This window comes from Strix aluco, chromosome 5, assembly GCF_031877795.1.
Source record: "Strix aluco isolate bStrAlu1 chromosome 5, bStrAlu1.hap1, whole genome shotgun sequence".
NCBI classification, from domain to species: Eukaryota; Metazoa; Chordata; class Aves; order Strigiformes; family Strigidae; genus Strix; species Strix aluco.
The window spans coordinates 31378255-31401055 of record NC_133935.1 but is presented as its reverse complement, the minus strand read 5'-3'; the positions used below and the strand labels follow the sequence as shown (position 1 = coordinate 31401055).

At 43.6% G+C, this 22801-nt stretch overlaps 1 protein-coding gene across 3 annotated transcripts in view; it reads right to left on the bottom strand.

The window, feature by feature from the left end:
• The window catches only part of CACNA1I (calcium voltage-gated channel subunit alpha1 I), a 94388-nt gene extending 76282 nt beyond the window's left edge, over positions 1–18106 (bottom strand). For all 3 annotated transcript variants that reach the window (XM_074826702.1, XM_074826703.1, XM_074826704.1), the window contains exons 1-2: positions 18000–18106; positions 16908–17041 (exon numbers count right to left, since the gene is read on the bottom strand). In XM_074826702.1, the coding sequence (XP_074682803.1) occupies positions 16908–17041; positions 18000–18092 (227 nt within the window). In that variant the 5' untranslated portion in view covers positions 18093–18106. The remainder of the gene's footprint in view (positions 1–16907; positions 17042–17999) is intronic.
• Between the last annotated feature and the right edge of the window lie 4695 nt (positions 18107–22801).

Below are 22801 nucleotides of genomic sequence, written 5' to 3'. Positions count from 1 at the left end.
GTGGATGAAGATGCCCCACCAAAGAGCATGGACTCCTGGCGAGGGCATGCACATGGGGTGGACATTCCCCAGGAGGCCAGGAAGAGCGGGGGCTGCGTAGCCAGTTTTGCTGAGCATTGCCTGCATCGCAGTGGGGTGCTTCCTGTGTTTCCCTCATCTCACAGTGCAGGATGAGGTCCCTGGAGGCGGTTTCAGCTAACCTGTTTTACCTCACATAGAAGCAAACTCTCTACTTAAAGTGGTAACTGCTTTGGCTAGGTGGGAAGGCTTCTCCCATAGCTGTAAAATCACTCCTTTCTGACACCAGCCAAAAGGGGAAAAGCCTAATTTTAGGACATATGCTAGACCTTAGCTTTCCTAACCCAACAGCATGCTCCCTAAATAACCTCAAAGTACAAATAACTATGACTAACGCATTGGCTTTGCTGCAAGAGCAGCAGGTGCAGGTGGAAAAAAGTGACCTGGCCCAGCATCCCTTAGCCCAGTGCTCCCTTCCTCATCCAGTATAGCAAATGTCCAGTAATTTGCCTACCTCTTGGAAAGCATGGCAAGAAACTGGATTATACTAACCATTTACCCCAGCCAGCAATTTCCATCTGAGGATCTCAAAGCATTCTGCATGTTTTAGTGAACACGGGTGCACGAGGCCTCCAGGAAGACATGGGCTGTTGTCACCAGCTTCCCTGGGGTGACCCTGATGTGCAGAGGGGATCAAGAGGGTGACAAAGTTGGCAGGTGAAACAGCAGCAGAGTCAGGACAGGAACTGCTTCTCCTGAATCTCTTCTCAGATGTGAATAATGAAGCTACAAAAAGCTCCCTTTTCCTTAGCCTTTCAACATACCCAAGAGACCAGGAGGGATCAGGGGACACAACCTTTTGTTACTGCACCCCTTCTCAACCAAAACCATTATAATTTATAAAGACAGACCTACAAGTCAAGAATCCAGTAACCTAAAGTCCACCCAAATCCCTCTGCCCAGGAACCACTGAGGAGTGAATTAGAGAGTCTAAGTGGGATGTTGAGAGGGAAATGGGGTACAGCCAGTCCATAAGAAATATCAGGGAGAGGACTTGAATGAAACTTGAATGAAATGGACTGATCCTTCTATCGATTACCCTCTCACTCAAAATGACCTTGAAGAGCAAGTGTCTAGTTATCTCTCTACACCTTTCACAAAGGGGACTTATCAGAGCGATAGATTTTCAAACACAATGGGGTAAACTTGTCAAAGTGTTGTGATTATTCTCTCTCATGCTCTCTTTCTCTCCCTCCCTTACTCCTTTCACTCTGCTCTCTCATGCACTTTTAGAGTAATTGCATGAAATAATTCTTCCTCTGAAATGCAGTGGCATTCATTTACCTCCCTAGAGCTGTCAGTTCCACATATACTGAGTGCAGAGGAGAGGAGAGATTTCATGCAGATAATCAACATATTCACACTCCCCAGAAAATGCAACCCAAAAAACCTCCACCCCAAATCAAGCAGCAATACTTAGCCTACAGAAAGAATTCATGATAGACAGAGGCTTAGGACCCAGTTAGATAAAATTGAGAAGTGGATATGAAAGGAGGAAGAACACACACGGATATAAATGCACAGACATGACTACAGAGCATCCCACAAAGGACATACCTGCATGGTGCAAATGAACACAGTGCAAAGGGCCTTGAGTAAGCACTGATCAACCTCGCTCCAAAAGCATAAAGCAAGATTGCCTCATCAGCATGTTGTTGCTCCAGAATTAGACAGACCTGCTGAAACTTTAGAACTACGGTTATGGGCAAAGCACCATATGGACATAGCTGTACTGCTCCCAGGATGTGGGCTAACATGTCTTCACAGCACAGACGTGACACGTAGAGGCAGCTTCATGACTGAAGGAGTCCCTGTGCTACAGTCTGTTATAGGGGGTAGATGTATGCACAGAAACATAAAGGTCTCCAAGCTTGTGGAAGTCCCACAGAACTTCCTTTCCTCTCCTAAAAAAACACATCCCCTAGAGCACTGGGTTGCAGTTAGACCTCTGAAGGCAAAAAAAATATTTTTGAGCAGTAGCAGAACAACCTGAAGCACACTATGTCAGATGCCAAATAAGCAAATAGCCCCAAAATACATCTAATTTCAAAAAGTGGTCTTTTCTGAGCTGCAAGCAACCAAATGAGAAGTCCTGAAGAACACTGTGACCCTCACAGAAACTGAGCACAGGGGAAGAACACAGGGCTAGGCCTGAGGTTAAATCAACAGGCAGAGGTGACATCTTTTCTTAGACTTAGCCATGCAAAATTCATTTTAAAATAGAACCTCCGTTTACAAACGGTTTGAGTTTTGTCCTCTTGTGGCTACAGCCATGTTGCTGGAATTACAGTGGGAGTAACCTTAACCAGGTGCACATCACTACTCTCTCCTAGCTGGAATGAGCTTGCCATCTACATAGCACAGTCCGTGTGTCACTAAAAAGTTCATAATCATCAAAGTAGCAAGCACGGGTTCTTTCAGAGCAAGATGAATGCTACCCTAGCTGCATCTGTGCAGTTTAGACAGCCAGCGAGCCAGCCTCCTTTAGCCCTCAGTGGCTGCAGATTTGCTGCAATTACGTTCTAGTTTAGCTAGAAAAAACCCCACCAAACAGTAAGTCACTCTGCCATGAAAACATCAGGCTGTTCCCAAGGATGTGTCAGAGAAGGGCAACTGTTAAATTTTTCAGAGAGCAACATCTAACAAAAACAAGCTCATCCTTAGCAGGCCCCAGGGCTTTGGCTCTCTTAGCAGACCCCTTCTGCCTACAGTTCTTCCCAAGGCCTCCTGGTCCTGGCTATAACAACAGAGACACATCCAGGATGTTTAAATCCCTGTGGATGAGTTATGCCTATTATAGTCACGTAAATCATATCCAAACAACTTCAACACAATTCCAGCACAATTTTGCATTAGGGCCACTTGTTTTCACCTTTTCGTTCCTAGTGATTGCTTTACCATCAGCTTATGTTCACACTTCTCTTTGCACAAGGGTAGCACACCCATGCCACAATGGACTGCAGGTGACCAGGGTGAAATTAAACCCCGTGATTAACAGAAAAAAAGTATTTTCTACATAGGTAAAAATGATGAATCCAAATGTTGCCTTCTTTCTCCAATGAAATGAGATCTCTAAGCACTCTGCTGGAGTCTCTGGGCATCTGCAACATTTCAGGCATTATCAGCCCAGCTGCATCTTTCTCCAGCCAGCCCTGCTCCCCACTGCATGGAAACCCTGTACACTTAACCCCTTCTAGGTTTGGGCTGTACCTGATCTCCTACTGCCACATGTGGAGATGGTGACAGGTTGACAGAGTCAAAAGGGCTCGTTGCAAAAAGCAATCAGTTAGAAACTGGCAGCAGATTTATCTCAGGAGGTTCACATTTTCCTGTGTCTGTGTCTCAAGATATTATGGTGGTGGATTAGGTGCACAGTGCTTATTTTGATTCTCAGACAGGCACCCGACCTTTGGTGCTTGGATCCTTATCACACCAGCAACCCAGGAAACTGTGTGTTTGCTGGGTGTTCATAAAACAAGAGCAGGGAAACATTAAAGCTCGTAAAAAATGGTTGCCTCCTTATTAAACTCCAGGAGCTTTCCAGGCTCCTTGTCCTTGCTCTGTGGCAGCTCAGTGCCACGAGCAAGGGTAGCCCCCACGATCTGACTGCCCTTCAGTCTAGTTCTTCCCTCCTTCTTGGCTGTTTTAAGCATGTCTTGTTTCTAGAAGCCTTAGTTTCTCTAAGATTCAGGGGCAGTCAGACAAAGTCAAGGATGTGCAAAAAAAAAAGCCTGTTCTGGTTGTTAGCTGTCCTTTCCCCTTATCGTGACAGAGCAGGGGGGAACACATATCTCCCAAGGGAGACAGCAGCTCATTTCTGGCACTGCTAAAGCATTTTGTGGCCTCTGGCGTGGGTGGGCAGGTGCAGGGGCAGGTTAGGAAGCTGGAACTATCTAAATCAGAGAGAAACTCCTGATCTGTGATGGAATTTGAGCACTGAGCTGTCAAGATAATTGAATTTATACAGTAATTCTTCTTCCCTCGCTAGAGATTTTCTTCTTCAAAACTTTCCATATGAAACTCTTCTGAAAGGAGAGGGGATTGATGCACGCACTGGCCCCACGCCAGACAGCTCAAGGTTGATGCATGATGGGAATGCTGATAGGGTGGGAAATGGGACAGGGGCATTGGCTGCATGCATGGGGTTCATCCTGCAGAAGCAGGGGGCATGTCTGGCAGAAAAATGCCTCTCCACTCAAGCTCTGCCTCCCTCCCCGCTCTCAAGGTATTCCACCTCCTCTCTACCCCTTTTCTCTCTCTTTGCTTGTCTGCAACATTTCCACCTCTCATTTTCATCTTCCTCCTTAACTTCTAGTTTTTCCATTCATCCCTTGCCTTGTCCCTTCATCTTTTCCCACTTCGTTTCATATCCTTCAATTCTCTTCCCAATCCTTTCTTTCCTCTTTATTCCTTTTGTCCCTTTCCCTACTGATCATCTTCCTGCTTCCTCCTCCGACTTAGTCTCTGCCTTGCTGATAAACATTAGCATATGCCCAGGCAAGACTGCTCAGCTGAACACACAAGAGACCTTGAGTTTAATGAGACCAAACTAGCTCAAGAAACAAGCAAGCAATTTGTTAGCACATTGCCCCTATCCAGAAAGTGCCTGGTCTCATGTACCTCCATCCCATGCCAAGCCACTGGAGCAGACAGTGGGGACAAGGGGGCAGTGAACCACTAGCAGTGCAAACTTTCACTGCTCATGAGGTCTCAACAACAGAATAGCTTCACTAGCTACAGCTTGGCACTTCCTTTGCTCCTCTGCACCTGTGAGCTTAAATCTGTCTTGGCACTCTCCACTTCTCCAGCAGCAATGAAACTTGGGAGAGAAATGTTCATTGCCCAGCAGCAGAAATGCATGGCCAGCGTGGCTTTGTGCCAGACACAGGAAGAGCAGACTAACCAGCAGGATGGAGGAATAAAAACTATTTAAAACAGACATAGTGAGAATATGAAAACCACATAAGGAGCCCAGAAAACTCAGACTTTATTCTTGCTGTACACGTAACCCAAGATAATGTACTTACACAGTGCCTGGCTAGCAGCTTCCTCTCAATTACATTCAATGAAATCCATGATTAAAACAGTTCAAACATTACCGTTTACCTCTTCATATTTACATCTCCTTACACCTTTATTAGATACTTATTAACTTTCTAACTCTTAGCTCCTGAACTTCTATTTGCTGAAAATTAGCAGCCAAAAAATAATATTTAAAATGTATTCTGGAAGCATTCATGAAAAACACCAAGGCAGTATTTTTCTTATGACACAAAGCCAATATGTTTTTGTCAAATTCAAAAGCTGCCTAATTCCCGTTCTCTGATAGGAGTTTTCAATTGAAATCTAATTAACTGCAGTCTAATCAATTCATATTTCTTTGTCAAATAAATTTGGGTTTGGCACTGAAGCCAGAAACTTTGTGGCTGTGACTTCCTAGCTGTAATTTCAGACTTGCTATGAGTCTCTGTGCAAAGTGAAGCTTTTCCTGCTTGTGGACTTTTATTTGGTCCTTGCATCTATGAACACCTGAGAAGACCAAGGCAGAAGATTGGTTGCTCTCTGCTCTGAATTCCTTCAGCTTCTCAGCTATGTCAAGAGTCTAAGCCTGATGTGTACCTATACCATGACTAGATGTCTTGTGTACAACAACATGCCTTTCTGTTCTCAGCTCCTTGATTTGGCCATCAAATTCCACAAACTAGAATTTCTACCACTTCGAAGATCCAGAACATAGGAGTCATAGGAGAAATATAAGACTAAGTCTGCCAGTTTTCCCTGTCTGAATTTTTGAGTCAGATATCTGTGCCAAAAGTCAGAGCTGACGTCTCTCCATTTACCAAGATGTCCATCTCCCTGATATGAGAGCCATCCCACAGCTAAAATCTCCCACCTGCAGTTTGTGAGGTGGTGGTGGGAGACTGATTTACCCCTAAATCCTCCCACCTTTGTAGTACACATGAGGATAAGAGAAAGGTCTCACTGCCTCTGCTCTGGCTTCAAAGACTGTGGCTACAACACAAAGAAGGAACAAAGCTGGTCCTCTCCCTGGAAAATGTACTCCAGTGGTCTCATATCTCCCCTCTTATATTAATGAGCCATTCTGATGAAAGGAAATTAAAAAGCATGTGCATTGCTAGATCCACCCAGTTCTAGCCCTCTATGGCCAGAGATGTAGCAGTGGGCAGGGGACATGGAGAACAGGGCTGCTCAGGCCCCCCCAGGGGCTCTATTAGCTGAATCTGTGGTATGCAAAAAAGGGAGGGCAGGCAGCAAAATCCACTTACTGGTGCCTACAACTGCCTGGATAGTAAGGACCATCAGCATTGGAGCAACAGCAAGAAGGCAGGAAGAAGAGCACACAACTGAATAGCTAGAACATGGGGCACGGTGGCATTCAAGACACCTGCTTTCAGTCCTTGCTAGGGCTGGACATGCCCTAGCTTGTACACAAGAAGAACTGTAAGCAGGCAGGCACCAGTAAGAGATGAATCTAATCTCTCGCAAACCCATCTGGAGATGTCAGAAGTGAAGCCAGGAGATTTTGACAATGCCTGCCCAGATGCTGGGCAAGAGAGAAGGGCTACTGCTTCCACCCCAAGTCTGCAGCTACAGGACACACATACCAACAGAGAGAAAAAACACACAGCACATGCAAACAGGCTACTTGCCAGCCCCAGGACTGTGGGGATCCCAGGTGGGACTTATTATTTAAGTTTTCTGCACCATGCCACCCCTTTTGCTCTAAGGAGCCACATCCTTACTTGTCCCCAAAGGTCCCCAGGGGCTATGGCAGAAATTAGACTCTTTCTAGGTGTCCCTTTTTCCCTGCTCAGAGAGTTGTGTTGTGGTCCATGACGCTATTTCCTTCACTTGCTCACAACTACAAGAAGACACAACTTTTATCAGTGCATTGAGAATGGGCAGGGGCTTTAGACAGCACAGGGCACCAGCTCGCATAGGCTGTGCTAAGCACATGCAACCACCCAAGCCATATCAGGGCTGCAGTCGCCTATGGACTCCTTAAAAATGTTGTTTTCACAGATGCTCTGGCTCCCAACTGATGGGTTATTTGGACCTGATCTGTGGTGTTCCATGGTGCAGGAGGCATAGGGCTTCCAGGCAGCCCCCAGCACTGAACCTGCTATCAGCTAGCTTGATATATACTCGAAGAGCAAACCGTACTGGCATTTGTACACATTTTGCACAGTTTGGTGCCTCTGGGGCCAGGCTTCAAAATGTACCTTAAATAGATGAGCCGAACTCCTTTCAACACCTACCGTAGCAAGGATGGAATAACATCATATGGAATGTGGCCAGACATTACACAGTAGGCCTCTAAATTGCTCTGCAAACCACAGTGTACTCAGCTAAGTAGTCCTGCTTATCTCTTTTAAAGTTAGAGCTCATCATGCTGCAAAAAGACAACTCGCTGCTGACATAAAAGCTGAAAGATAGAAGAAAAAAAATCCCTTGCTAGTAAAACAAGGACTGCAAAAATTACATCCTTTTTTCCCCCTTTATAACAAAAAAAAAAAAAAAGAGGTTATAATTCTGTTAGTAAAAAGTAAGACATTTCTTCAGGGAGTGGTAGATCAATCACTAAATACACAGTCAGATCCAGAGCTATAATGCTTAGTATTCTTTAAAAAAAATAACCTGCAACTGTCCTCCACCTCCGGTACAAAACTTTTTTTACTCTTTTTCTTTTTTTTTCATTGCTCTGCAAGCAAAAGCTGCTGAAAGCTTCCAGAGTCTGAGAGACTGGTCCCTTGCTGCTTGGAATGTGATTATTTCACACCCCTGAACACTCAGATTTCTCTCCAAACTGTGTACTAAGAGAAAACGTCAGAGTTTCTTAATAGTTTTGGAGACATGATATGAAAAGACATAAGCAGGTTTTCACACTGTGATAAGAAAGCCAGAGGGACTCGCCAAGCTCAGATGACTGAAGACAAGTGACGGGGCCTCACTTTTGAAAAGCAGGAGTCTAAACACAGGCTCTGAGCTCCGTATTTCATTGCTTAGGGGAAAAAAGAGAAAATAAAGGGTGTTTGCATTTTGGTCCTACGAGCCTGGTGGTATTGCCTTTTCTTTTTTTCCTTTTTTTTTTTTTTAAATAAAGCTAAGATTTCACATGGTATGGAATCAGCTTTTAGGGAGGCAAAAAATTAGAGGCAATAATTGAGAACTACACATAACACATGCAGGGTACCACTGCCTTGCTGTCTTGATTCTTCTCTGGTGTGATTCATTTCATTTTGATGACTGCTTCCATTTCAATATGTTGCACATACTATGGATAGTTTTACTAGGAGAAAGCAAATTAAATAATTAGTATCATTAAGGAGGAAAAAGTGAGTGTGTGTTGGGGGTAGGGGTGGAGGGTTATGCTTCCAATATTTCTGCCTTGGGTTAAGATGCTACTTAGCCTACTGCTTGCTGGTTTCCATCTTTATCTGATCACTGCTTGAAACACTGAATTTCTGTATTTATTACAGTTTTCTTTAACTTGCCATAATTTTATAGAAACTTTTATTTGGCATCAAAGATTAGCTAACTAGGATTTTCTGAGCATTCTGCTGTTTACACTGCTGCTAATAAGTATTTAATGGTCTGAGATTTTAAAGTCATAACTATGCAAATTCTGACCACATCCCTGAAGGACCATAGTTAATTAAAAGCAGAATTAAGAGAAAGCAGAAGATTGGCAACACACTTCCAAGTCTTGCAATATTAAGGCCAACCAGGATGTTTCAGGCTAAGCAGCATCTTCCCAGCATGGAAGGGCACCATGTGATGCCAATTTTGTTTCCCAGTAACGGTGGGCATTTGAGGCTGGGGAGCTGGTACTTCTCATCCTTCAGAGAGTTGCCAGCCCCCATTAGTGGGCTGAAATACAGAGGGATGAACTTGGGGCCATAAGTGTAAACCGCTGGCTTCCCAGTAAGGAGAGAGTCAGTGTTCAGAGGTACATGCACTGATGCTGCACAGGTTTGAAAACAGCTTGGATGGATGGATTTGGGAAGCAGCATCACTGCAGGTTTATGGAATAAGGGACACAATATCTAAGGAATTAGGGGAAGCAGAAACCAAGGACAGTAGATATCAGAGAGAAAAGGTACAAATAATAATAATTATTAATCTCAGTTAATAGAAAGCAATACTTTCCAGGCTCCCAGTGTGGAAGCTGCATAAAGCACTCCTGAAGACGAAACTAGCCAAAAGGCACAGGGATTGAGAAGAAATGTTCTGCTCAATCTAAACAGCTATCAGACATGACCAAGAGGGATCTCCAGCTATACAAAGATGCCAGAAAACCCTTTCCAAAGGCTGCATAACTACTCAGAAAGGAAAGGATGCTTTGGAAAAGAAATTAAGATATCAGGACAGCTGCTACTACATACTATAAGTGAAATGAGATTTTAAAAGCAAACTTAGGGAGGTTTTCAAACTTCCAGGACAATGTTTACCCATGATGATGCGTTTTGAAATTAATTGCTTTTCTTATCATGATATGCTACAGATTATAGACAATTTCTGAAGAAGATGGACAAGAAATGTTCAGCTGAACTCCTTGGTGACTTATCCTGGCCAACAAGCAAAGGAGATGGAGCAATCTGGTAATGAACTGCTGGCTTGGTGACCTGCATAGGGCAGGAGACTTGCGGAGCACTGGGCTATCCCTGGAGAAGCAGAAATATTAACCAGCATGTCATTAGAAGAAGAATTCATTTTTAGAGAAGTGAGACAGACCAGTCAGGAGATTGTTAAATGAAAAGACCAAAGGGGAAAGTGATGAAATTAGGAAAAATGTTAATTCTTACAGAGCCTCCATGTCAAGAACAAAACTAGTTAAGACACTAAAAGTTGTGAAGAGGAGAAAAACAGTGTCATTGATACACCAATGTCAGGGATCTGAGTAATAAAGTGAATAGGAGTTGTTCATTTTATGATCATAAACAGCCTGAATGCCATTAAGAAAGCCTGGGTGGGAAGTTCTCTATGAATGGAATATTAAAATCAAGGATTTTAACCTAGCTAGGGAGGCTCAAGTGGTCAGAAAGGGAGGCGGAGTAGCACACTGTCAAAAATGGCATTTTCTAGTACGGAATCAGTGACAATTTGGAAATGAATAGTTATGGATTCGTTTTCTGCCATATAAATTAAATAATTCCTCCTGGTTAGAGAAATGGGCTGACAGGAGCCTCATGAAATTCAATAGACAAATGCAAGGTCCTGCACCTGTACTGGACTGACCTGCTGTCTAAGGACATAGGTAGTGGCTCTGCTGAAAAGGACCTGTGGGTCCTGGGGGACAGTGGGCAACACATGGTCCATGCGAGGAAGGCTGACAGTATACCAAGCGGCACCAACAGGAGTGCAGCCAGTAGATGAGGGAAGGGATTATTCCTTTTACTGTGCACTTGGTAGACCACATCTAGAATAGTACATTCAGTTTTGGGCCCCCCAATACAAGAAAGATATTGATAAACTGGAGCAAGTTCAATGGAGGGTCACCAAGATGCTCAGGGGCTGAAGCACTTGTCCTTTGAGGAGAGGATGAGGGATGGGGGCTAGTTCAACCTGGAGAAGAGATGATTTTGAAGGGACCTAATAGCAGCTCCTTAGTACCTATGAGGAGGTCAGTAAGGAGATGAAGCCAGGCTCTTCACAGTGGTGCATGGCAGGAGAACAAGACACAACAGACATAAATCCAAGCAGGGAAGAGAGGTTCAGACTAGTTGGAGATAAATCAGCAGTGGGGCTGGAGCACAGAGAGGTGATGCAGTCTCCATCTGTGGTGGTTTTAAAAACTTGACTGGACAACTATGAGCAACTTGAATTTGTTGCTGACTGTCCTTTGAATAAGAAGATTGGACTGGAGACCTCACAAGGTCCTTTCTAACCCAAATTATCTGTGATCCTACGAATGTGATTAGGCATGTCCAGATCACACTAGAAAACAGGCTGACTAGCTGTCTTGGTATTGTTCTGTAATCCACAGGAGAAAAACCCTCCCCTTATCCATCTGCAAGAGTTGAATTTGGGCAACATGCGTTGGGGACACCTAAATCTCTTTACAGTTCCCCAGCATTTACAGTGATGTGCCTTACAACTCAAAGGAAATTGCATTTAAGGATGGAAGATACAGAGACTGTCTATTAAGTGCTTTTTCTTTTTTCTTCCTTTTTTTTTTTTTTTTTGTTTTTAATCATAGGACTTAAAGCTAAGACTACTTGATTACATGTGTTATGTACAAATCAAGTAAGGTCATCAACAGAACTAGATATACTTGGTGGATTAGAGAAGCTATATTCATGAAGTTGAAAACACACAGAAACAGCCATGTATCAAACCGGTCAGGCTAAAGACTTTAATACATGAACTGTGGATGACAATCAAGTGGTGTTTAGGAATATTTATCAGGTAACCAAGAAGCTTCAATAGAGACAAGAAAGCTGAAGGGGCTAAAAAGATAGTACAATATAAGTGAAAGCAAAAGCAGCAATGTAATATCAAGAGAGGGGAAGTTGATACCAATGAATATAAATTAGGAGATGGAAATTGTAGAAAAATTGTAAGAGAATTGAACAAGCATGTAAAATGGTACAAGTTAATCACTGGAACAAGAAACCAGAATTGTCACAAACAGTGTAAAGAGGCAGAAAACCTCAGTTACAAAAAAGTTCTGTGGGGAAGGTCAGATGATGTATGTGTACCATAAATGATAATGAGCTAGTTTCAGCTCCAGCTGTGATCAAGTATTTTAGGCTGTGCCTATCAAAATAGGGATATTCTAAGATAAGCAAGCCTGGACAATTTATATCCAAGAGTTTTAAAAGAGATGGCCAGAAAAGATCTGGACTGCTACTGATAATTTTTGATTAGTCTCAGAAAGCCGGGAAAGCATCCAAGGGTCAAAGAAATTCTGCTGTTGTGCTAGTACTTTAGCAGCACAGCAATCTCAATGGGCTGACTGGATTGATTCTGATCCCAATACAGTAATGAAATCGCCAATATACAGTTTTGATAGATTGTGGATTAAAGGTGGGTAATAAAATTAACCATAATCAACACAGGTTTAAGGAAAAATAGACATCATCAAACTAATGTGCTATAATTTCTTATGAGATTACAAGTCTACAAGTAATTATGTTGATATGGATGGAATGATATGAAATCATCATGACATACATTAGCTGGAGAAAAACTGGCTAAGTAATAAACCTCACATGCAACAGTAAATGGGGACTCATTCATGAGCAGATGTACTTCTGTAATGCAGAATTCTTGTTGCTCTGTTCTTTATTTATTTATCACAACCTAGCAGAAAATTAAAAAAAAAAAAAATAAAATCACTGGTGGATTTTGCAGTTGAAGCATATTTTTGGGAGAACAGAAAAGAAATGAAGAGAACGAGTCAGCGATATAGAACAGTATGAGCTGCTTTGGAAATGCAAATAATACATATTCCTGCGTGAACAAATGGAACAGCATACATCTAGGAACAAAGTTTTCTGTTCCTACTAATAGGAAGGGATTTTCTCTCTTCAGAAGAGGAGACTGAGAGGAAAAAACCCCAACCAACCAAGCTGGGAGCCAGTAGAGAAAGCAGCTGAATGAATTGTTAGGGAGCTGCTGCAATTGATCAGGTGGGCTACTGCAATGCTTGACAGTAGGAACTAGGAAATTTCAGGCTAGAACAGAGGGACAGTGTTACCACTGAAGGCACTGAAGCAGCTACACAGAGTACTGTGTCTTGTTCTGATGTCCACCACTTTTAAAAGCTGTTAAAAAACACTGCAAGTTATGTCTCAAAATGCCAAAATATACAAGTCATGCCATTCTTTTCATCAAAGGTGAGGTCAGGATGGGATTTGACCACAGTTTATGAGATCTATGTGGCAAATTCCAGTGTGATAATGGAGAGAGGCAAAGTCGGTGCATTCTCTGAAAGGTAGATCAGCCTCTCCTCAGCCACTGGACTCCATGCAGCGAGTAGTTAAGGACAGATTTTGGACATATTTTGGGCACACACTTGTAAACACAATCATCCCCCCAGTCACATAGTGAAGCCCTCTCCTCCTTAACCTACCTACCTATTTACAGAAGTAAATTGCATACCGGATCATGTTGTGGGGATGCTGCAGAAGAGGGCAGAGACAGACATAATTCCCACCACAGATCGTTAATTACAGCATTTGGCTCAAGAGAGGCAAAACAACTACTCACTCAGTGGAATTAATGCCCCCAAGCCCAGGCAGGCTGTATGAATTCACTCCTTGCATGGGGACCCTCAGGACAGAGTCATGGGAAGGGACATCTCCCTTTCCAGAAGGACAGTGGCATCATCTCCAACTGCACACAAACACAACTGCTTCACAGAGTAGAGCAACCAGGAGAAATTGCTTCCTCTTTTTGCTAGAGAACTGCCTGACTTAAAAAGTTGATGAGTACTATCCCAGAAATAAGTGACTCTTCTCCTCTTCACGCACATATAGACACTGGCTGACATTTCCAATATGATTAGTGTGCACATTATCTAACTTTCAAAACATAGTAGGCTCTCAACTTTAGGAAGCTGCCCTCTGAAGCTGCCTCAGATCAAGCTCTCCAAATGCACCCATCATTGTGGGAAACAAATGACGACAGACAAGACCTAATCACAAATGCAGGGGAAGAGGGACTCCTACCAGGACAGCTGGTAACAAGCACAGTCTGCTTGAAATGTCTGGGAACCTGCAACCTCCTGTTGCCAGCGAGCAGTTGGGAACTGGAGCATCGGCAAGCTGAATCTGCAGCCCTGACTGCTTGTGGGCACAAGGGCATCAGCATTTTTCAACCCAAATTACCTCACTCAGTTTTAGGAGCTCCAAGGGGAACAATGGAGGAGAGTGTTGACTTAGGACTGTTTGGGGTTTTTTTCTAATCCTTTCTGAAAAAAAGGTGTTGAAGGTGGTTGGGGGAGGGAATGTGCAAGAGGGGAGAAAGTTCTGGTGATGTCAGCTCCTATCGCCATGGAAACTGAACATTTTTAGTGACAATGGAGTCTTCCTCCTTGAGCTGCTGGGTTGCGTGGGGAGCAGGGGCAAGCAGGGCAGGGCCATGTGAGGGAATTCAGCTAACTAAAACTATAGCTTCTGGCTTTCCAAGGAAGTGAGGAGAAAACTACAAATGAATGCCTGAATACATGGTTTATGTAACCAAAACGCCGTCTGGGGCAATAGCAGCAAATCGTCATTATGCTCTTTGATAAAACACACTGTCATGCAGCTAGCCAGATGGAGGTATCTCAGCTGCCCAGGAATGCCTGACAGAGCAGTCCCTTGCCTGCACTTTGCTTTTCCATGCTACAGTTTATTCTTTCAACCTTTGATGCCTCAGTGTTTAGTTGAAAAGGGAGAAGGGAAGAGAAGGGGCTAGGAAGTACAGTCCTTATTCTTAAAATTGAGAGAATCTGCACATCTTCTAGGTAGTGCATCACTTCCTAACATCACGCACGTTTCCTTGAGAGACAAATTTATGACCTCCCTTGCAGGCAATGAAAGTCCAGGACCATGAAAAGGAGAAGGCCCTTAGAGAAAACTGATTAGCATCTGATCAGGATTTAACTCACTGGCATGGAGAAAAGATGCAAGACCTAATGCAGGATGTCTTCTCTTAATCAGAAGGCTAAAGCAGCATCTGGACCCACAGTAAGCTGAAGCCATGATCCAGGTGTGGGAACACTCAGGATAAAGCTTGGTGCTTAAATTTAAGGTTAAATAAAAGCCTACAGTCTGTATGTAAGGGCAAGTTTGAGCCTTGGATTTGATTTAAACAGTGCAGACAATTTTAATGAATTTCAAAGAATAATGAATTAATAACCACAAGCTTTTATAACTCAAAATACATTATATAGTCATTAGTTCTATATAACTAAATGGAAAAATCTTTCTTTAGCAGAAGTCTTTTGAGATCACATATTCTAATGAGATTACTATCATTTCAGCCTGACACCTCATGAGGACAATTGTATAGAAATCAGGAAACAAATTTCTTTCAGTTTTGGATCTGAAATGAAAAGTCCTCCACACTGGCTATTTTACACCTAAAGAGTTGATTCTAAGTCTCCTTGGCATTGAAAGGAGTTCAGATATGAGCTTTTTTCCTAGTACTGCTATCAGATGCACAAAAGACTCTCTCCTCAAATTTCTGCCAGCAGTGGTGACAGAGAGAAACATATAAATGGAGTTTACTCCCTTCTCACCTAAGTAGCATGGATTTCACTTGTTTCCTGCATAGAATAAGCACTTGAGCTCAACCTCTTTCATTTAGCACTGCCCCACTGATTTCTTCATCTCTCCAGATAGCATGCTCGCAGGGACACCAGGCAGAGGAAGACTTCCCCAGTGTCCAAGCCTTTTACCCCATATGCTAGGGATCCTGTGCCCACCTAGAAAAGCCTTCCTCCCAGCATACCACAGCACATCACCCACACAGAGGAGCACCATGGGCTCCAAGGTCCCCCTTTCAAACACACTATTCTTCCCTTTCCTCCTCAAAGGCTGCTGTGGTAGGGTCTTGCTCTCCTTGCATCCAGTCACCAGTAATTTTACCACCAGGAGCTCAGGCTAGAACATACAATGATCTGTCTTTTCTCACCACCATATGTCAGGTACTTTAACTTACCCTTTCCTCATGAACTCACAGTCCCCATGCCAGGCCATTTTAAATCAGATGCTCATCACAGCAGGCTCAGCCACAAGAAAGATTTTCCCATCTCACACATGTTGTGTTAATTCAGAAAAAGCTACAGCTTTCATCTGCCTGTCCTCCTTTCATGCACAAGCTGGATGAGAATCAGCTTTCAAACTTTTCCAAATGAACTGAGTTTGAAAATTTCTGCTCCCCCAAGAAGCAAACAATTACATGCCCCTCCAGAGGGAATGACTTTCAAGTCTTGCTATAGAAGAACTGTGTCAAAAGCAAATATAAAGACAGTGCTGCTCTGCACCACAGGGAAAAAGTCTGAAAAGTGAGCTCAAACTCACTGCTGGCTCAGTCAGCAATACGCACACTTCCAGGTTACAACAGATGCAGCTAATTCCTTGCTAGGAGGAAAAGGAAAGTGTGGGTTTCTCTCTGAAAAGATGTTCACTTGTTTGCTGTGAGAACAGCAATATTACATATTTATTTCTGACTTTTTTTTTTTTTTTTAGTATACCACAAGGCAATCTAATTGAAAATTGATAAATTCCAAAAAAACCACATGGCCACTGGTATCAGAGATGGACATTTTGCTCTGATTCAATAGGCAAATCCTGGTAAGCTTTCCTCTTCATACATGCTCAAATCAGAGCTTCACCATAGCAACTTTGTTGTAAAAAACACTCAAATGTCAACCTGTCCCAATAGTACCATGGGTAAGGCCAGTGCAATACAAAGACAAAAAGCCCAGAGTAACAAAAATTACATTCCTACTTTTGAAACACTGCTGCTGGAAACAGTGAAGCTAGCTTGGTTCTGGTAAAGGTTACACCTGTTCCACTCAGACTTTTTTTTTTTTTTTTTTTTTAAAGTTTCTGGGCTAGCTCTTCAGCTGTACAAATTAACACCCTCTAGTGAAGTTGTGAGAGATAGATGGCTGCATATCACCTGGAGAGATAAGCTACCTTTTCTACTGTTTCTTCCATAGACTGCTAACCCCAGCATGTCTGATTCCAGTTCAGCAGATGTACCAGAGCAGCACCAGAGTGGAAACTTTCCACTCAGTTACATCATTTCTGTTCCATGCAAGACTCTAGCAAACACAGAATGAAAAACCCCAGAAACTATCAACCTACCCAGCCATGACGATGAAGAAATCCAGACGGTTCCAGGTATCTCCAAGGTAACACTTCTTGCCAAAGATCCCCAGAGCCACCATCTTTAAGACCATTTCCATAGCAAAGAAGATGAAGATGAAATCATCAAATACCTGCCAAACAGAAACCCAAGAGTACATTTGATAAGCATTCTCAGCCTTAACACACAGAATGTGAGATAAATACAAATTTCAGTACTTCTGAAAATGAGTTAGAGGAAGCCTGGAAAAGCTTCTTCCATGCAGCCCTGGCATCACAGCTTCCTGCTGTTAAAGTAAGCAATGGGCTTTTATAGTTTTATTTTTCCCCATGGGTTAAGGAATTGACATACGCTCCTTACATGGACCTGAAAGGATGTGCTGGCTTAGCACGAGCCAGTCCAAACCTAGCCAGGGAAAGACCATCCCTTCCAAGGTCTCCCAGGAGGGATTCCTCATCACCCTGCTGTAAATGGCTCAGCTGAGGACAGCGCATACCAATCACAGATGGAGGCTTCAGATATCTGAACTTCGCAGCCTCAGCAGCACTATAGGTGACAACCTTTGGTGTCACCTTCTTTATGGGGAAGCAGCAAGCACAGCTAGTGCATTTGTAGGCTGGATGTACCCATGTCCCTTCTTAGCATACCTTCTATTTCTTCTCTGTTTAGGCATCCTGAATGCCACATTACCTGTGGACTCAGTAGTACCCTTGCTCCTAAGAGTAAGTAGCAAATGCATTGTGGGCTGCTATTCCCTCCTGCCTGGATTCTCTAACCTTAGTTATTTCTCCCTGGCTTACCTCTGAGCTATACATCTTGTAGCTGTCTATGTGACAAGTCCCTGCTTATGCACAGGATCAGGAAGGTTATCCTGATCCTGTGGCCTTGCATGGTCATAAGTAAACTTCATTCGTTATCTCTCTTTCACCCCATTCACCTTCTCAAAGTAAGCTCTTGCCATTTTACTTCCTGCCAGAGACATGCTTGCCAACCTGTCTGGAAAAGTGCTGCCCACAGGCTGAACAAAAGCATGCATGAAAATTTGTGACATAGACTGAGGCACCATCACAACAAGAAGGAAGACGTCTTACCTGCAAGATTTTACACCTGTCAGAAAGGCAGTCCATATCCTCACACGGCTGGTACATCCCCAGGGTAACGCAGTTTAACAAAATCACCATCATGCTAACACACTCAAACCAGGTGGAAAAGAGTCAAGGAAAGCTTCTGTAAAAACATCATGGCTGAGATAAGCTTGCTCGAGGCTTGGGGTAACAAAAAGGGAAGACTAAGGGAAATAACAACTGCTGATAGGCTGATTTATTACATTCTTATGTTTTTCCCTCTCAGTTCCTGAGGAAAAGAGGAAAGTGGGGGTAGCACAAAGGCCTACGGTATCTATACAAGTCAAATCATTTCCATAGTTAAACACATGCTTGCTCCTCTCCTGTTGGTTTGCTGAGTACCTTCCCTCGTTGGTTTACTGACTCTTCTAAATAAATGGAAGATCCTTTTCTTGGTGGCCTATACTCAAACACAGCAGAGATCTCTCTGAGATCTCTTCCAGTACTTAAAGGAGGTCTACAAGAAAGATGGAGGGGGACTCTTTATCAGGCAGAGTAGCAATAGGACGAGGGGTAACTGTTTTAAAACTGAAAGAGTGTAGACTTAGATTAGATATTAGGAAGAAATTCTTTACTGTGAGGGTGGTGAGACACTGGAACAGGTTGCCTAGAGAAGTTGTGGATGCCCCCGCCCTGGAAGCGTTCAAGGCCAGGTTGGACGGGGCTTTGAACAACCTGATCTAGTGAAAGGTGTCCCTGCCCTGGCAGGGGTGTTTGGAACTAGATGATCTTTAAGGTCTCTTCCAACCCAAACCACTATGATTCTATGATCTAGGGATCTAAAGGAAAATGAACAGCTGGATCTTTCTGTGAGTCTAGTGATTCCTCTTCTGGGAAGGGGGTACAACACAAGGCTAGAAGTCTCACTCTTTCCCTTCTGGGAAGAACTTAGAGATGAAGAGTTGCCATATTAGAAGAGATCAGTGGTCCATCTAATCTATTATTCTGCTTACAGCAGTGACCCACGCTGGATAAAACTCCACAATGTGCCTAATTAAGTTATTCAGTAACCATGGGGGGAAATTGCATTTCTGACCCCAGCTGGTGATCTGTTTATGCCCTAAAGCATGAGTATTGATAGCCCTTATAATTGTTTTCTCAGCTACACTGGTGTCCCTGCAGATGCTTTGCTTATTCATTTGAATCCTTTGTTGATAATCTTACTAAAATATCCGTTTTGATAATAGTTGGCAACCATGAGCTACACTGGCTAATTATACTTTACATTAAAAATTGTTTCCTCCTATTTATTTTTAATTTGTTGCCTTTTAATTTCATAAAGTGCCACTTCATTTATATGTTACAGAAGAGGATAAAAATGGTCTATTTGTGTGACCTTCTCTGTGCTCTCCACACCCTCTACCTCTCTCCTTTTCACCATCCCTCTCCTCCTGAAGGAGTCTTAAGACCTAATACACACTTATCTAAGAACTCATTTACAGTATTTTAGCTCTAAAAGTGGACATGTATCTGTGATATCTTTCCAGGGTTAGCACTGCAAAGCAGTAATGTAGATCTAATGAGAATGGACCTTCAACCTCTGGCAGAACCATCCTTCTTGGGTATTTTAAACACACTTCAAACATATCTGCTCAGTTTCCATTTTCAGACTTTTTTTTATTTATTTAAAATAACAAAGCCAAGAAATTATCCATTTAAAATACAACCCATTGACTGAGTGCACCCATTTTCAGTCCTTGCAGAACTGAATCCAAAATGGTGGCTTGTCTCTCTGGTCACTTCTGAAAGACACTCACCATCTGTGGTTCATTCTGAGCAACTCTTCCATGTTCATTCTCTGACTGATTCATGACTAACATGCACATTCTGTTCTAGAAGATTATTAATTCTTTCTCTTCTGCTTCACCTGGTTTTTGGTTAGCTACTTTCAGTTGAAAAAATCAGACAAGAGCAGGGCATCAGCTCTATTGTGCCAATCATGCTATGAGGTGATTTCAAGAACATGTCATCACTATCCCTCACTAAGTTAATCCCAGGTGCTGTACAAAGTGATGCACGTGGAGCCCACCCTCAATGTAGGCTTCAAAAACCAGAAGCCTTTTCTGAGAGGAATACACCAAAAGGACATGAATAGGATGTTTGCCCTCAGAGGTCTACACAACACAACTTCAACTTTCCACCCTTCTCTCTCTTACATGTATCTAATGGTCTGATCCAAAGCCCAGGAAAGCAATCGGAGAGGTTTCCATTAACTCCCACAGGGTATTTGGGTAAGACTGCAATTCTCTTCTGGACTTTTCAAAATCCGTTTGGCATCATCTTTCACAGAATTACAGAACCACAGAATGGTTAAAGGTGGAAGACACCTCTGGAGGTCATCTTGTCCAAGACACCTTCTCAAAGTAGCATCAACTACAGCAGATTGCTCAGGGGCACTTCCAGTTGGGTTTTGAATATCTCCAAGGATGGAGGCACCATCCTTGCTCTCTGGGCAACCTGCTCCAGTGTTTGACTGTCTACACAGTGAAAAAGTGTTTTCTTATGTTTAAAATGGATATCCCATGTTTCAGGCTGTGCCCGTTGCCTCTTGCCCTGTCACTGGGCACCACCGAGCAGTCTGTCTCCTTTACACTCTTCCCATCAGGTATTTATCCCCCTGAGCCTTCTCTTCTCCAGGCTGAGCAGTCCCAGCTCTCTCAGCCTTTCCGTTTTGCAGCAGGTGCTTTGACAGCTACTGGAAAGGCAGCATCAATGAAACACTGACAGAGGGATCAGTGCTGAATAACACTCTTCAAGGGGCCAACAGTGTTTTGGTGTAGGCTGAGCCAATGGCAGCAAAGGTCCCTCTCCCTTAGCATGAGGCAGTCAAGAGAGATACGGACAGAGCCAGTGCTTAGAACAGCCCTGTATGAAATTAATACATAAAAAATGAAAAACAGAAATTGTTTTAAAAGCCAGGGTTTTTTTTCTTCTTCAGCAAACATCCAGAAAACATGACACAAGAGACCTGGGGGCAGAGAGTACTACTCTCTAACTGCAACCAAATTCAGGGAGTTCAGGCAAAGGAGCTCAAAGTCAGGGGCTTATCTCATACAGATCTACACTTCTGTGCACATGCTTTGGCAGCAGCAATGCATGGGTGGTCAGGATGCTTCCATGCTCCCTTTGCTCCTCTTGCTCCCCTTGCTCCCCTTGCAGTGCCCCCCTCCAGGCCACGCAGATCACAGCAGGGTGCCTTGGGCAGCTGACAAGACCCCAAAGCACAAGACCTGGCCAGCCACAGCGAGCACTCCCAAAAATATTGCAGTTTGGGCCAGATGTACAAGGCCCTCATCTTCCTGCTCAAAAAGCTGTGGCCAGCTGCACTCAAATTTCTCCTCCCCTACTTTTTGGATACCAGCTCTCTGAAAGTTTGCCAGCATTGTCCAGGCTTCCCAAAGACACTGCTGAATCTCTGGTTGCTCCCAGGCCATTAAAGCAATGTTAGGAAAAGCTGGTTAGGAAAACCCTATAGTTTTCCTTTCAGAGCAGACAGGGACCCTGAAAAGGCACATCCAACCTGCAGCGGAGAGTAAGAAAGTGCAAGAAGAAAACTGGAACATTTCCTGCCCGGAGTCGGGAGAGGTTGCTGCCTGCTTGGGTCGGTGGAGGGGGTAATCAGAAGTACCCGCTGCCTTCAATGTGTCACCGCTGTCATCCACAGCGACTGCCTCCCGTCACCACAGCAACAGCCTGCAGCCAGGTTTATCATCTTTCTTTCGGTGATGCCTCCCCCTCCCTGCATCTTTCACCCCCTCCTTTTCCCTGTGCCTGAGCCTGTAATTAATTTCAGCTGCCGACAAAGCTGGTCTTCACAATCTGCATCATTCAGTCAGAAGTTTCATTATTAATTAAATTCTTTCAAAGTGCAAATCTCCTAATTACAAATGAACCCATGCACATGCTTTCCCCCCGCCCCAGCCCTTCCTTCCCACAGCCCCACTCCCAACATCTTTCCCAGCAAGGTTGGGGGCCTCCAATGGGTTTTGGAAACTAAAAGGAGACCCAGGCATTTCTGCCTATGGTCAGCTCCTCTCAGTCACCACAAGATGCTTCAGAGAAAGGTACCACAAAACCCACAGCAATCCACTATTAATAGCTTGCCCTTAAAGAGAGGCTTTTTTCCTTAACAGTGACGGTTCACAGCTGATTCAAGCCCTTACAGATAAAGGGGCCATGGCACTCATCTGAAAAATGAAAAACCATGAACGAGAAAGGTTTCCTGACTCCTTTAACCATGGGCTATTCTCATTAGCCACATAAATGTCTCCTCCTTGTAAAAGTCCTCTTAAGCTCTTGCCTTCAGCACTGTCTTGTGGCATCAAGATCTATATCTAGGTTAATTATATTTTGCCTAAAACACATTTCCTTGTATTGGTTCTACAGCTGGTGCCTGCCTGTGGTGGTGACACTTTGCTTTGCTGATTGGTGCCATCCTTGTCCCTCTACACCCCGAGCAGTGCCTGGCCAGCTTCTGGCCAGAGGCAACCACCATGTATCCATTGACCCTCCATCATGTTTTCCAATAGACAGAGCAAACCTGGGATGGGGAGAGACTCAAGGGGGATATGCATCACCAGCATACACCACGAAAGAACCATCATTCACCCCAAACCATCTGGGATGGAGTCAGGGCTGAAAGACATAAGTCACAGCATAGTTAAGGAGATCTACAAGTGTTTCTGGGAGCTGGACATGTTGCACTAGTGCTTGATAACATCATCTTGCATTACACATAGTCATGTTAGAAACAGGTGATGGGATAGAGG